The sequence below is a fragment of the Sinohyriopsis cumingii genome, chromosome 2 (assembly GCF_028554795.1).
Source record: "Sinohyriopsis cumingii isolate HCF-2022 chromosome 2, ASM2855479v2, whole genome shotgun sequence".
In the NCBI taxonomy this organism is placed as follows: Eukaryota; Metazoa; Mollusca; class Bivalvia; order Unionida; family Unionidae; genus Sinohyriopsis; species Sinohyriopsis cumingii.
Genome location: NC_142962.1, coordinates 22,494,096 through 22,508,952, shown reverse-complemented (window position 1 = coordinate 22,508,952; position 14,857 = coordinate 22,494,096). Strand labels below are relative to the sequence as shown.

General features: G+C 38.3%; 1 protein-coding gene across 1 annotated transcript in view; it reads right to left on the bottom strand.

The window, feature by feature from the left end:
- The window catches only part of LOC149804457 (photoreceptor outer segment membrane glycoprotein 2-like), a 42,905-nt gene extending 28,521 nt beyond the window's left edge, over nt 1-14,384 (bottom strand). Inside the window, exon 1 of the mRNA XM_089940640.1 lies at nt 13,767-14,384. Coding sequence (XP_089796766.1) covers nt 13,767-14,329 — 563 coding nt within the window. The 5' untranslated portion in view covers nt 14,330-14,384. The remainder of the gene's footprint in view (nt 1-13,766) is intronic.
- Between the last annotated feature and the right edge of the window lie 473 nt (nt 14,385-14,857).

Genomic DNA, 14,857 nt, shown 5'->3' with positions numbered 1-14,857 from the left:
AACCAAAGAAAACAACTAACGTCAACGAAGACGCAGATTCCGAAAGTGTGATGATAAAAGCAAATAACAATTATAACCTTGGATTTGCCACGCGGAAAGTCATGTTGACTGGCAACGAACGAAGATTTTCCTGTGCAATTCCACTATCTCACATTTTTGGATTTTGCAGGCATTTCAGAAAAGTTATCTACGGGGCAAAACACACGATAACTTTCGTTCGAGACGCTACTGGCAATGACAAAGCCATCTGGCGAGAAGCAGGCGCGGGTGCTGGTGACGCAGGCAAGGTAATCCTAAACAAATTTACCTTGTGGATGCCAGCGATAGTTCCATCGATGCTCGAGGAAGAAAAATTATTATCATTCATGAATCAAGGTGGAAAATCCGTCATGTCCTGGTTGACAACAATGACCGACTCCTGCGATGTTAATATCAACGGAATATTTACCTGGCGAATTGCGTCACAACAAGGTGTTTCGGCACCTAGGCACATCTTTGTTGCTCTTCAAAACGCAAACAGATACGATCAACTTCACAGTCATATGATATTCGATAGATTTGCAGCAACAAACGTTTCACTGAGAATAAACGGCCAGCAAGAACCATCCGAGGAAATAGCCATCGATTTTGAAAATTTTTCGACGGCCCGCGCATATCATCGATTACTAAGTTTCATGGGCCGCGATCAAAATATCGATACCGGATTGCAAATATCACAGCTAGATTTTAATACTCGCTATCCTATCTATTACTTCTCCCTGGAGCATCTCGATTTGGTAAAACAATCCGTTGTCGATATCCATTTCAAAGCCAGAATTAACACAGCCGGAGCAGCAAGAGCCATCGCGGTAATCCTCAGTGATAGAACAATGATCTTGGAAGGAATCAGCGGCAGAATGCGAGTCATCGATGCTCCTGTCGAGAATATGTGATAAATTCCAAATTTAGACTAAGCGATTATTAATATGCCATACGAACACGTCAGTGTAACTCTGACCCCGGGTCAGATAAAAAAGCTCCAATCAGCGATATCAAAGCGATGCGGTATGAAATTAACACTGAAAAACGATCAGATTCACGGTGGACCTAACAAACTGTCGCTAACTAGAGGTCAACGTGAACGATTTACCAAGGCCAAATCAGCAAACCCCGGTGTTCATGTGAGCCTTTCTATAGGCGCCATCAGAGACATGGTCAAAACAGGCGGAATTCTTCCTCTATTGGGGCTAGCGAAATTGGCTCTTCCGATGATTGGAAAGGCATTAGGATTAGGCGCGCTAACAGGCATAGGTTCCCAAGTAGGTTCCACAGTAACAAGACAAGTTATCGGAAGTGGATACCGTAAAAAAAAGGGAGGGTTACTTCCCGTCCTCTCTCCCTTAATCGCGAAAATGTTGCAAAAACAACAAAAAGGATCCGGCCTTTATCTAAGACGCCCCCCATACGGATCCGGCCTAAGATTAGCACGGCCTATTCAAATTTAGATTTACTTAGCGAAGCAAAGAATAAAAAAATAAAATTTTTCAGAGGCGTATTTATGCGGGATCAACTACCAGAAAAACCAAACCCTACCGAGACAGGAATAATTAATCTCGATAAAAATACCGGCCCTGGCACACACTGGGTTGCCTACGCGATTAATCCTCGCGAAGTCGTTTATTTTGACTCTTATGGATTAGCACCGCCAAATGAATTTATCAGCTATGTGTCAAAACTAAATCTTCCGATTTGGTATTCGACTCTTCCAACACAAACATTAGCTGATCCACCAATATGCGGTCCAGAGTCAATTAATATTCTTGACGCAATTTCAAAATCATCCGGTCCGTATCACAAAATTGTATTTGAATACGCCGTAGATAAATATCATGGTTGATATTTACGGTAGATTTATCTACAGGAAGGAAAAGGCAGAAGTGACTGACGTCGATCTATCAAAGTTCGCAACCAAGAGCGATATTAACAATCTTCTATCGCTGTCAGAGGTGGACCCTGGCGAAGTTGCTGTTTTTCAAAATACCGAAGGAAGATTACAAACCAGCAACGTGAAAATAACTGATATAATCAAGCGAGAAGAATATAATGATCATATCAGTCAATTTACTCGTCAATCAGAATTAGTGTTGAAATCTATAGCTGATATTACCGATCTATTAGCGGTATTGCCACTAAAGGCCAATATCGCGGATGTGGAAAAATCCGACATGGAACTATCAGCGGCGATGCTTCTAAAGGCTGATAAAGCATCACACGACGATCTTCAAGATAGAGTGACAAAAAGATTTACCAAGCTAACTAACGATCTTAAAAAACTAGACGATACATCAAAAAATCTCAGTAAAAAGCTCGACGAGGATATAAAAAAAATCATCGATACCTCCTCAACTACACACGGCGATCTCATCGAGAAAATAAAATCCATCAACGAGGAAATTACCAAAATAAATACCGCGATGGGTCAAAAAGCCGATAGAACATCACATAATGATCTTACCGAGAAAACAAAGAAAATAAACGAAGATATCGCACAAATCAACAAAGATATTGAATCGGCACGTGCATTAATATTTCAAAAAGCCGATAGAACATCACATAATGATCTTACCGAGAAAACAAAGAAAATAAACGAAGATATCGCACAAATCAACAAAGATATTGAATCGGCACGTGCATTAATATTTCAAAAAGCCGATAGAACATCACATAACGACCTCAGCGAGAAAACAAGAAAAATCGACGAGGATATTACTAAAATCAGCGTAGATATTGACGTAATGCGTGAATTAATAAAACAAAAGGTTGATAAAACATCGCACAACGAGAAAACAAAATCCATCAACGATGATATTAACACGGTACGCCAAATCGTAAACGAAAAAGTCGATAAAACATCACACGATGATCTCCACGAGAAAACAAAAAAATCAGCGAAGATATTGCTAAAATTAACGATGAAATTAACGTGGTACGAGAATTAGCAAATGAGAAAGTCGATACATCAGTGAACGACGGAAAAATTCAAGAAATCAACGCGAAACTTCTCGACGCAACTACAAAAATTAACGATATTAACACAAAAATATCGTCAATGAACCTTGGAAGATTTGCGCGTATTTATACACCAGTGGAATTAATGACAGAAGATACTAGTTATTTTATGCCACTTGTGGTAGAAATAAAGGGAGTCACATGGACGCCCCTTGGAAATCTTGATACTTTTGTCGCGCCGTTTGATGGCGTATATCGAGTACAATATATTTCCAAGATAAAATTCAAGGTGACAGCCAGATTTCATGAAATTCATGAATATTATCCTGGATTTTTTATTATTTCCATGAAGAAAAATGCCAGGGAAATATTTACAATAGAACCACCAGATAGAACCACGACAGAACCAACGCATTATCGTGCAATATTCGAATATTTATCCAGATAGACTACAATTGACTAGATAAATAACTAATAAATGACCGCATCGGATTACCGTTACAATCAGGCGCGATCATGGCAGGATTCGCTAAAAAAGCTCCTCGACGAGTATCAAACAAAAATAAAGAAATACCAGCGTAGATTAATTATCATTGACGTCGCTGTGTACACGGTATCCGCGGTAGTCGCTGGTGCTGGAATAATTTTATCCGCGGTAACAACAATAGCGCCGATCGTAGCAACGATAATAATCTCGTCAACAACGACAATCGCTGGTGTTCTCAATATCGTAGCGAAAAAAATCTCCTCGTGCACGAGTGAAAAGTTATCATTGTACAAAAACAAACTAACCAAGATCAATGACGCGTATTCAAAATTATCATCGCTGCTTTCGGAGAGTCTCAACGATGGTGTTATCTCCGATCTAGAATTTTCAGCAATGATCGGTATTTACTCGGAGATTGAACAAATGAATATTAATAATGTCCGAGCTAGCCCAGATCGTGACAAACACGACACCGCCGACAACAACACTAATATCGTTAAGCTCCACCAAACCTGAATTTAGTATTAATTTTCCAACACCAATTAGCGTCAAAGAAATTGCGTTAACACAATTGCGTGTCTACAATAGCTGGCCTAATGTTAGATCGACGTCATTCGGTAAATTATTGTCAAATAATTCACTTGTTTTTGCCAACAAAACCAAACCCGATGGAACACCTGATTGGATATATGTCGGTATACCAACAGGAAGTTACGAAATTGATCAGCTGGATAAGGAATTTACCACCAGAATATCAAATATAACCGGCGATGCTACTCCGGGAATAAAAATATCTGCGCACGAACCAACACTATCATCGATGATAGAAGTGAAATCACCGTATATCGTTGATATTTACCAATCATCGATTAGGACCATATCAGGTTGGCCCGAAATTCCTCCTGTGGAAACATCCCCTGATACAACTCCCGGGTTTACCTCGTTGGATTTACCAAGTACATTAGAACCAAAAAAATCCGACTTTGTCACCGACGAGGCTTCGGGATCATTCCCTACATCCAGCTTTGATATAATCAATAAGGCTCTTGATCTCATGGAGCAACATAAACTTGGTCGTATTGTGTTTTCTTTTAATTTTAAGGTGGAAAATGTTTCATGGTTGGTTCTTCCCAAAATCCCACCCGCGGATACAGTGATAGATATTGGTGAATATAAAAAAATTATAATAACCCCAATAGACGGCGATTATGTAAAAAAAACCATCAATGAATTTAATATATTACATAAGATGCTATTTTCTTATTTTCGATCATTTTTCAATGAATGTATCGAAAATAAAACAGGCTGGTGTGATTATCTCCCAAGACATGTGAGACGCTTGAATCGAATTGCGAACGATCTTGAATATTATCATAAAATGTTTATTCAGGCGATAGTCGACGATATATCAATCGGCGATTATATTCTTCCTATTACCAAATTTACATTGATCAAAAATTCAGGCAATAAGAAAAAATTCATGGAATTACATAAATTAACCGAGAAAACATTACCAAATTTCAAATTTCCCGGTTACGACGTTGATAAAATGAGAAAATCCCTCACTGATACCATCGATGAGTTATTTCCGAAATTACACGCCGCGTGGGCAGAGAAAAAACAATTAGCGCTGTTTCTCAGACACGATAATGATCCGACCAAAGGCGGGCGGCATATCTCGCCAGGTATCGTTAATATAACGGAAGTTATCGCGATTTATCTTCACGCGGATGTTGTCGAGGGGAGTTACAATGTTGATTCGTCAGAGTCAAATCAAGCACAGCAGGGATTTATCTTGTATTCGTTTTCACCTAGCGCATCTCCGGGTTTTTTGATAATAAAAGAACCAGTAAATCCGTTTTATCTGCGATGTCATAATCGATTATTATCGAAGATAAATTTCAAACTGACGGATCAGAAAGGAAATTTGCTTGATATCCGCGGGGAAACGATAAGTATCAATCTGCTGGTGAAATCGTAAATCCATCCGCCAGGGAAAAACAGGCCAAAAAAATAAATAAAATCCAGGGAAATTTTCAAATCGTGAGAATCTGTCTGCCAGGGAAAAACAGGCCAAAAAAATAAATAAAATCCAGGGAAATTTTCAAATCGTGAGAATCTGTCTGCCAGGGAAAAACAGGCCAAAAAAATAAATAAAATCCAGGGAAATTTTCAAAATTAATATATTTTTTTAATTTTTGTTTTTTTTTTGTTGTTTGCGGAAAATATTCAGGAAAATTCAAGAGTCTGCGATTTCCTTGGCCTTGCTCTCATCGACAAGTTTTTTCAGTTGTCTGACGCGTGAACTTGTAATTTTTTTTGACTCGTATGCGTCTGATAAAATCAATCTGGCTTTCTCCACTAGCGTCGATAATTTAACAAAATCCTCGACGCGATCATCGTTGACTGTAGCTAGCGATTGATACATCGCAATTTGGATTTTCTTTATTAATTTATATTCGGATGGCAGCGTGTATTTGTATTCGAGTTTTCCCTGAACAATCGTCTCAAATTCAGATCGGATTTTATTCGCGTCCAACTCCGATGGAAGATTTATATTTTTTTTTCTCAGGTCATCGATAGCTTCGATGATGTTATTTATGGTTTGTTCGTTCATGTTATATTAATTTTGTAATATTTAATTATTCTTCGTCACTCTCCGAATCAAATATTATCGGAATATAGGAAAATTTGATCCACGCGCCGAGATTATATGAAAATGTCGCATGTTGAATTCCCTCTGCCGCAAATTGCACCGATCGTGAGTTAATTTCATAATATTTCGCAGCTGCGCTCATCGATTCGAATATCATCTCCTCGCCCGTTTCTTGATTTATCGACTTGACGGCCTTGGCGTATTTCGGATGTTTGCCGGTATTGCCGGATCTTGAATTTTCGCTCGAAGTTACAACCCGAAGATTGGAAAGTTTATTGTTGAGTTTATTTCCGTCAATATGATCGATAACAAGTCCAATTTTTATTGGTCCGTTGAAAACTTCGAATACAAACCGATGACATAAATAATTCGTTTTTCTTTGTTTTTTATTCTTACCGACTGTGAACATGAGATAACCGGAATTAATAACTTTACCAACACGTTTCTTTGTTTTAGCATTTCTGACAATACCATCTGATGACGCCTCGTATCCCTCGATGGTTGGGTGAGATTTATACTCGCATGTCATTTTCATTGCAGGAATCGTTGATTTCATTTCCATATACAATATTCTGTTTGTTTAAATCGTAATTTGCCTTGAATCGATTAATATAATCTTCTTCGCATGTTATCACCGACGAGGATCTTTTTTCATAATATCGGCGCAATTCCCGATAATTTTTCCCTCCACAGGACAAACACAATCGAGTCTTTCCTCGAGTGCCAACTTGACAAACTAAACACCGTTGTGGTCCTTTACTGCCTCGTCGAATTGCATATATGTGAGCGCCACAATAATCACCTCTGCAGGATTTGTCGCATGATTTTGTTGATCCGATTGGTATCCACGAACATTTATTCATTATAATTTAAATATTTGTCTAAAATATAATAATGGATATTTTTGATCTTGATGAGGCAGAATATATCATTCCTGAGGTCGATCGCGCTAAAAAAGAATTTTTCGATGATGGGGCGATTCATGTTTGGTCGACGTGGAAAACTAACGCTGTTGATGCTACGATGAATCTGGAACGGGCCAAGAAGATAATCGAGCATATAAAATTCGAACACAAGGAAGAGCGATTTATCTTTGGAATAAAATTTATTGCACAAATGCCTGACGACACTTGGATCATTCGCGATAAACGAGATCCAATACGTGGCGGTAAGAAAAATGTTATTCTTGATAAAAATTCGAAGCCAGGATTATTATTGGGAATCGATGGTCCTTATTATGCCAGGGCGTATCCTTCTAGTGCTGTTGTTTATGGAATTTATCGGCTAAATAATAATCCAGACATGAAAAATCTACCTGCGATGAAAGAATCGCCGATGATAAATTGCGTTGCCGAGCGTGTTATCGAGCACATGAAAAACGTTCGTCGTGGATCTGGTCTGACCCAGTTGAGATTGAATAAAATTAATTCATGGGCGAAGACAGTTGTTGATGGCGCATCGATTGACGATGTTGCTGTGTTGAGCAAGAAACTTAAATTTCCTATCACGGTGAAAACGCTATCGGGAGAAATATTATATTCTTCGCCGTATAGATCTCGAGGAGTTCCAATCGAAATTGTTGATCATAATTCACATGCGTGGTCACAATCGGTAATGATATTTCCGCGAAATCGCGCTGTTAAATTTTATCCCGTGGAAGGCGCAAAGGATAATTCTGATGCTATGTTCCGATATATCAAAATATTAGCCGCATCTGATCCAATATCAGTTTGGTTATTCTCGAGCGAAGAAAAATATGATCAGTTTATATTACCGCGAGGAGATATTTACCGAGATGAAAAATTACATGAATCTATGAAAAATATCGCGGTGAAATATTCGTCAAATCCTGATCAATTACTGACAAATTGTTTTACTGTTCCATCTGTTGCTGCTCACGCTGCCAGAGAAAGAAATTCGTGGAAACCTACAAGGAATGAATTTCTCACTGATATTCAACTTAGTTGTATCGAATACGGCCATGGTGGATTGTGGAATACCAAATATTATTTCGAAGATATGATCTCCGTTGATATGAGCGCGTGCTATCCTGGAAGTTTCCTCGGATATGGTGATTGTGCAGATTATTTTGCTAAATTTGGCCATCCCACCAACGAAATGACAAGGGTAGCAATTAACGGACCGTTGCCTGATTTTGTCATGACAGGATTCGCTTGTGTCACTTCATTCGAGTTTGCTGAAAATTTACATAAAATTTGTTATATTTGGTTTGGTCGGCATTTATCTCAGCGTCGTTGGGTCCCTACGGTTTTGTTGAGGTATATGCTGGATTCGTCAATGTTAATATCGTTGACGGTTAGCGAGGCGATTATATCATACAGGAAACAAACCGAAGTGTGGTTGCCGACGGATTGTGAAAACGCGAAAGATATTGGAAGAAAAATAATTGGCAAATTTACTCAAGGAGGATCCGTTGATCATAAACACCGACACGCTAGGTTATTTATCAATGATGCCGAGATGGACTTTATTTTTGCCGATACGGTATCGCGAGGAATATTCTGCAACAGAGAAAATATTATTATTGACGGAGAAAAATTAGGTACCGTAATCACTTATCTCGATGGAGAATCAGCGCAGTATACGCATTTGAGATCATCGATGCTCGCTTATGTGAGTATAAATTTACTGTCGATGATAAATAAATTTTCTGATATCGCGGTAAGGGTCGCAACGGACTCGTTTTATATCGATAAGAAATACCAGTATAGGCTGGATAATTTAATCGCCGATGGTTCTTGGGGAACTTGGAGGATAAAAAACGAGGATATCCTAGATTACTGTGAGGACGCCGATGTCGAAGATTGCGATAAATTTCATCGAGATAAATTTGAGGAAATATCGACGGCTGCATCTGCATTTGACCCGATTTCACGTAGTAAATTCGTTTACATGAATGGTCCTGGTGGTAGCGGGAAAACAACGAGAGCGATAAATTTATTTGCGAAATCTGATATGATAGTGTTGACTCCAACTCACAGATTAGCGCGAGAAATAAGGCAACGCGACGTTGATTCTTGCACGTATCACAGTTATTTTAAATACAGCGGTGGATTATGGGATTCGGCTCGTATGGGAAATAAATATATCAACAAAATTATAATATTTGATGAAATTTGCACAGTAAATTTAGTTGTATTAAAATCGTTCCTGACATGGCTGGAGGAGAAAAATACCGCTGTGATAATGTGCGGAGATCATGGCCAGCCTGATCCGATTGATGGTGAATCTCCTCACGAATGGCTCAGGAATTTCGTTGACTATTATGAGGAAATCGACGCTGATTATAGATCCGATGATATTTTACTGACCGAATTTAAGAAAATAATTCGATTACAACCGAATAAGATCCAATGCGATGTGATGAGAAGAATAATCGACGAGACTCCGATGGATATTTTTCTAAATTTGTGGCGTCCCGATCATTTGATTGTTGCTAGTAGGAAAATTGTTCGTGATGTTATTCAGGAAATATTATTCAAACTTCATTGCGAGAAATTTCCAACATTACAGGTGCCGTTGTGTTACAGGCCCGCTGATACCAGGAAACAAAATATCAGTGTTACTTTACCCTGCGGAGAGGAAAAGATCTTGGTACTGAACGATATTATTCTTGTTGATATTAATCTTGTTAATGACGCGATAAACGCAGAAAGATCGCCATGGAAACTAGGATACGCAACAACGATACATTCATCACAGGGATTAACCGTCGATGGTCAAGTTTGGATTGTCGATGATAGAATTTCCTGGTCAAATTTAGTGTATTTAGCCGTGTCAAGAGTAAGAAAATTATCTCAGTTAGGTAGAATTCGGTTTCACATTAATGACGCTGGCGGTAGTTGAGTATCTTTCGGTATTATTTGTAATTCTTCTTTGGTAAATCCGCGTTGTGGCGCTAGCAAATCTAGGAAATAAATTGCCGGTCTTCCCGATGATCTTGTTACGGCGGATATTTTATGTGTTGTAACGCTCCAGTTTGGATCAGTTGCTCTTTTTCTTCCTCCTTCGGCCTCGCCTTCTTTATATAAATACCTGACCGTGACGCTACCTAGCACAGGCGGAATTGTGGAATCTCGCTTTAGGGGTATATTTGGTTTTGTAATTGCAATTGCAGGTTTCATTGCTATTGTTCTCGTTGTCTCGTTATTTAGTGCGTTAATCACATGAGGCAACCTCGATACCCAATCATGAGATCGATTATCTTGAATAAATTCACGCGCGTACTGGTATCCGAATAATCGTTCTGCAAGCGTTTTATTGAATCTTTCGACGATAGCTTGATTGTGATGAACACCTACAATACCGCGACGGATTTTAACATTATTCTTTTTCATCAGTGAAGTAACCGCGCCAAGAAATTCTCGACCTGGATCAACCTGGAGAAGCTTCGGCCATGTTAATGGAGATCGTGAATAAATTTCGCTAAACGCCTTAGCGATCTCCGTTGCTGTTTTATTCGATAACGGCTCGGCTTCCTTGTATCTGCTTGCGATATCAACAACCGTTAACACGTATTTATATGTGACTCCGTCGACGGTATCGTAAGGAAGAAACATTAAATCAGCCTGATGGACTTCATTAGGGACACTGACGGTGAAACTCGCGTACGGTATTTTCTTAGGTGGGGGAAGATAAATTTGCCAGACTGCCTGTTTCGATAGCCACGATTCAGCAACGGACTGTTTTACTTTTGCTGCCTTGGCGAGTTTGGCTATTGCTGATTTTCCTCGCCAAAAACCTCGCGGAGAATAATATATTTGCTCCATTATTATTTACCAGCGCCGAATACTAATTTACCTTTCATCGCGCCTTTTATCAACCAAGTTGCCAATTTTTCTTTGAAACTTTTGTCAGGAATCGCGTCTATTGCATTAATTAGCCTAATATCAGCGAGATGCCTTTGTTGTAAATCTCCGCTGCGATACGCAAGATCGTGATAGTAACACGCGTTATCGATGGCATTTACTGGATCTTCGCCGGGATTTGGTTGATTATTATCGTTGAGTCTTATATCGAGCCTCGTACCAGGTCCGCAGTAATTGTATCCTGGTAGATGCTTCTCTCCGGGATATTTCGCCCAGGGCAACCCGGGTAGATTTTTCATGGAGGCGGTAATGTCTCCTCCGGTTCTTCTATTTTTTTTTTTACAAATCTGAATTTGCGTGTATTACAAACTTCGCATTCTCCTGCAATTGCGTTCCTGTTGTTGCGTGTGACGATTTCGGTTGGATTTATCGTAGCTGTGCGCGTGCGACACTTAACACAATATAGATCCATGTATTCTAGTAACATGAATGTAATTGATTTTTCAGCCACGAAGCGACGCGAGCAGGTGAAACACAACGCGGTGTTACCGAATTCGATAAGGATGATAATTATTGGCCCGTCCGGTTCTGGAAAGAGGCAGTTGTTGCTAAATTTGATAATGCGATGGCTAAAATGGGATAAGTTGTATTTGGTTGCACCGTCCGTTGATGATCAGCGTTGTTATCAAGTACTAAAGGAATTTAGCGACAATACCGACGAAGGCACAATCGAATTCATCACAGACATCAATGAAACCCCATCCGTGGAAAATTTAGATGGCGATGTTAATAATCTTGTTGTTTTCGATGATGTTATGCTGGACAAGCAGACCAACCCGGCTAGGATATTCTCGCGTGGCCGACACAAGAACACCGATGTGATTTACGTGACGCAGCGATATACGCAAATTCCAAAGGTAATTAGGGACAATTGTAACATTTTGTCGGTTTTCAATGGCGTTGATACTCACACGCTAAGAAATATTCATCAGACTTGGTGCAACGGCGATATGGACATAAACAAATTCAAAATTTTCTTCAGCCGCGCTCAGGCAACACCGCATGGTTTTATCACGATTAATCTTCATGATCCGCGTAGTAGATATCGAATCGGTCTTGATCAAATTTATTCATGAGACTCGCAGCCAAATCCTTTGTGCAAAAAAGACACCAGAATAAATTTCCCCCCCCCCTAAAATCTTCGTTTTTTACTTGTCCAGAATCATTGATTTTGCTCACAAAAATTGCAATCGGGAACGAATTTACGCAAATTAATTTTCGTGGGAAGGCTTATTTTTGAAATCTGAGGCTTCTACGGAGAAAGTTCTCGTAGGAGGCTTTATTTGGTCTGGAACGTCTGGTCTGTAGAACTTCCCTGCTGCTGATAAGTCGCATTTATATCGAATTGTCTAAAAGTGTATGCCAATACGGTCATGTATGCGCATTTAGTAATTTTAATAAAATATTAACCATTGTTCCAGACTTTAATACCTACATAATTTAACAAAAGTCTATTTATACCTGACTGTTTATTGTTTTGCGCTTTAGTTGGCAATATAAACTCTCTAACAAAAATGATCAATGTCTATGGGCTTTCACAATGGCGGCCATTTATTCAGCTAGGTCAAGAAAATGCACGTGAGTCCAATCTTTACCAGTTGTGGGTACGAGAAACCTTTTCCCCACCACGCACCGCTTTCATTGTGGATTCATAGCGCATGACATTCAATCTGACTTTGCCAGACAACAACTCTTTGTTGACTTCGTCCAAAAATGTCCATGTACATACACATTGGTTCTCTGCTATATGCATTTCTTGTATATAACGACCATCCAGTGAATATTTATGTTCGGGGATCAAAATAAAGTGAACAGTCGCCACCTAAAGATAAGTGTGATCAAGTTCTAAAATGCTACAGTTATCAATGAAATAGTCGGAACTGAACACGTATATGACCTTTATGACTTGTACTTGAGGTGTAGCCACATTTCCAGCTTAATTATGAAAAAAGGGCTTCTAGTTGCAGCATAATTATCAGAAATATTCTTATAGCTTCACTCAAAACAAAAGAATGTACTTGAAATTTTAAAGACTAAAGTTTATTATAAAAAAGAACATTTGAGTTTTGTCATTCTTTGACCACTAGAGCCAAAATTGAATATATGTTATCTTTCTTTAAAACATTTTTATTGTTATTTTCATTTTATTGAACAAGATGGGATTGGACACGAGTTGTTTTACTCATCTGTGTCTATCTTATAGGTCCTTTCCCAAACATACAAATATGGTCCAAAGAAGACATTCATTTTAAAAACAATTCAAGTACATCAAAGAAACAAGGTAATAAATTTCGTAAATTAAAAAACACAAATTTCAAAGGAAAAGAGAATACACTAATATATATGTAGCTAAGTAAATAAGCAATTAAAGAGAGAAACAGAAGGATGAAGAAAACGAGAGAGAGAGAGAGAGAGAGAGTGGGTGCGTGGGTGGGTGAAACAGACACTGTACTGGTTACTAGTTAAGTTTAAGGCCAATAACTCTTCTTTTCATCTGAGTTGGACCAGTCAGTGCCATCATGTAAGAAATATAAATTTTCTCTCTGTTTGAGAATAGAGAGATTGTTAAAGTAACAATTCTGTGTTTGATGGTGTAGATTTCATCATTTTAAATACGATACTTACGGAATTGATAGTCCAGGAGTGGCTTTCCGACGAATGTTGAATCAATATACTGCCCTGTAAAATTAACACGATCCCTTTATTTATTAGAACAGGTAGGAAATAATGATATTTTCAGTGTTACCTTTCGAAGTCTGGATGATTCGTATTCACTGCATCCCGATTAATCCAATCAACTGTGAACCAGTCTTTGTAAGATGAACTTCCACAACAGCGCATACTCATCTGCATTTTGTCTATTGTTTGTTTGGCAGGGAGTTCGTACCTATATCTCTCCATGGCAGACTTTAGTCCATGTTTAAATGCAGTTTCGATATCATCTCCGTGAGTGATGCTCACGATACCTCCTGCAAATATCACCCAGCAAAATAGAAACATAAGTATGATGAAGAACAGAAGAATCTGCTGGAATCTCCCTCTAGTTTCAGCATGACCACAGTCATATGCAATCTTTGATCCAATTCCATTTAGACATGCTGCCAGGGCTCCAATACTTACGAGAAAGTGAGGTAGCATTCCTGTGCTGTATCCCTCCAAAAGCATTACCTGATCGTCGATTTCAGTCTTGATGTAAACACCCGTGAAAATAAGAAACAGACCACATATGCAAAGCAGGACGCCGAGAACGCTTGCAGCAACGCCAAGTTTCTCCCGTACATTTTCTGAAATTTTGCAACTTATACACATCTTTATAGTTCATTAAAAATATCATAATTCAAGGAGAATTTACTTCTCAAATAAACTATGTCAGCCATGTTAAATGTCATAATGTGACGTCATGCTGACGTAATAACAAGCGTCATATTTGGAATCAATGGACTATGATGCTAATTAAGTAATTGGGGTTACATCTTTTATGTATACTATTACAGGACAAACCCAAAGTCAGTGCATATATATATATATATATGTATATATATATATATATATATATATATATATATATATATATATATATATATATATATATATATATATATATATATATATATATACACATACATACATACATACATATATATATATATATATAATAATAATAATAATAATAATAATAAAAATAATCCCCGCCTATATAATAAAAAGTTGTAAAAAATTAGCAAAGGAAAGTTGAGTTGCACCTATCTATTGTACTCTTTGAAAATTATATACATATACCAATGCAATAAACTTAAAACGAACAGTGCGAAACTAGTAACTAGCTAGCCTGAGCGC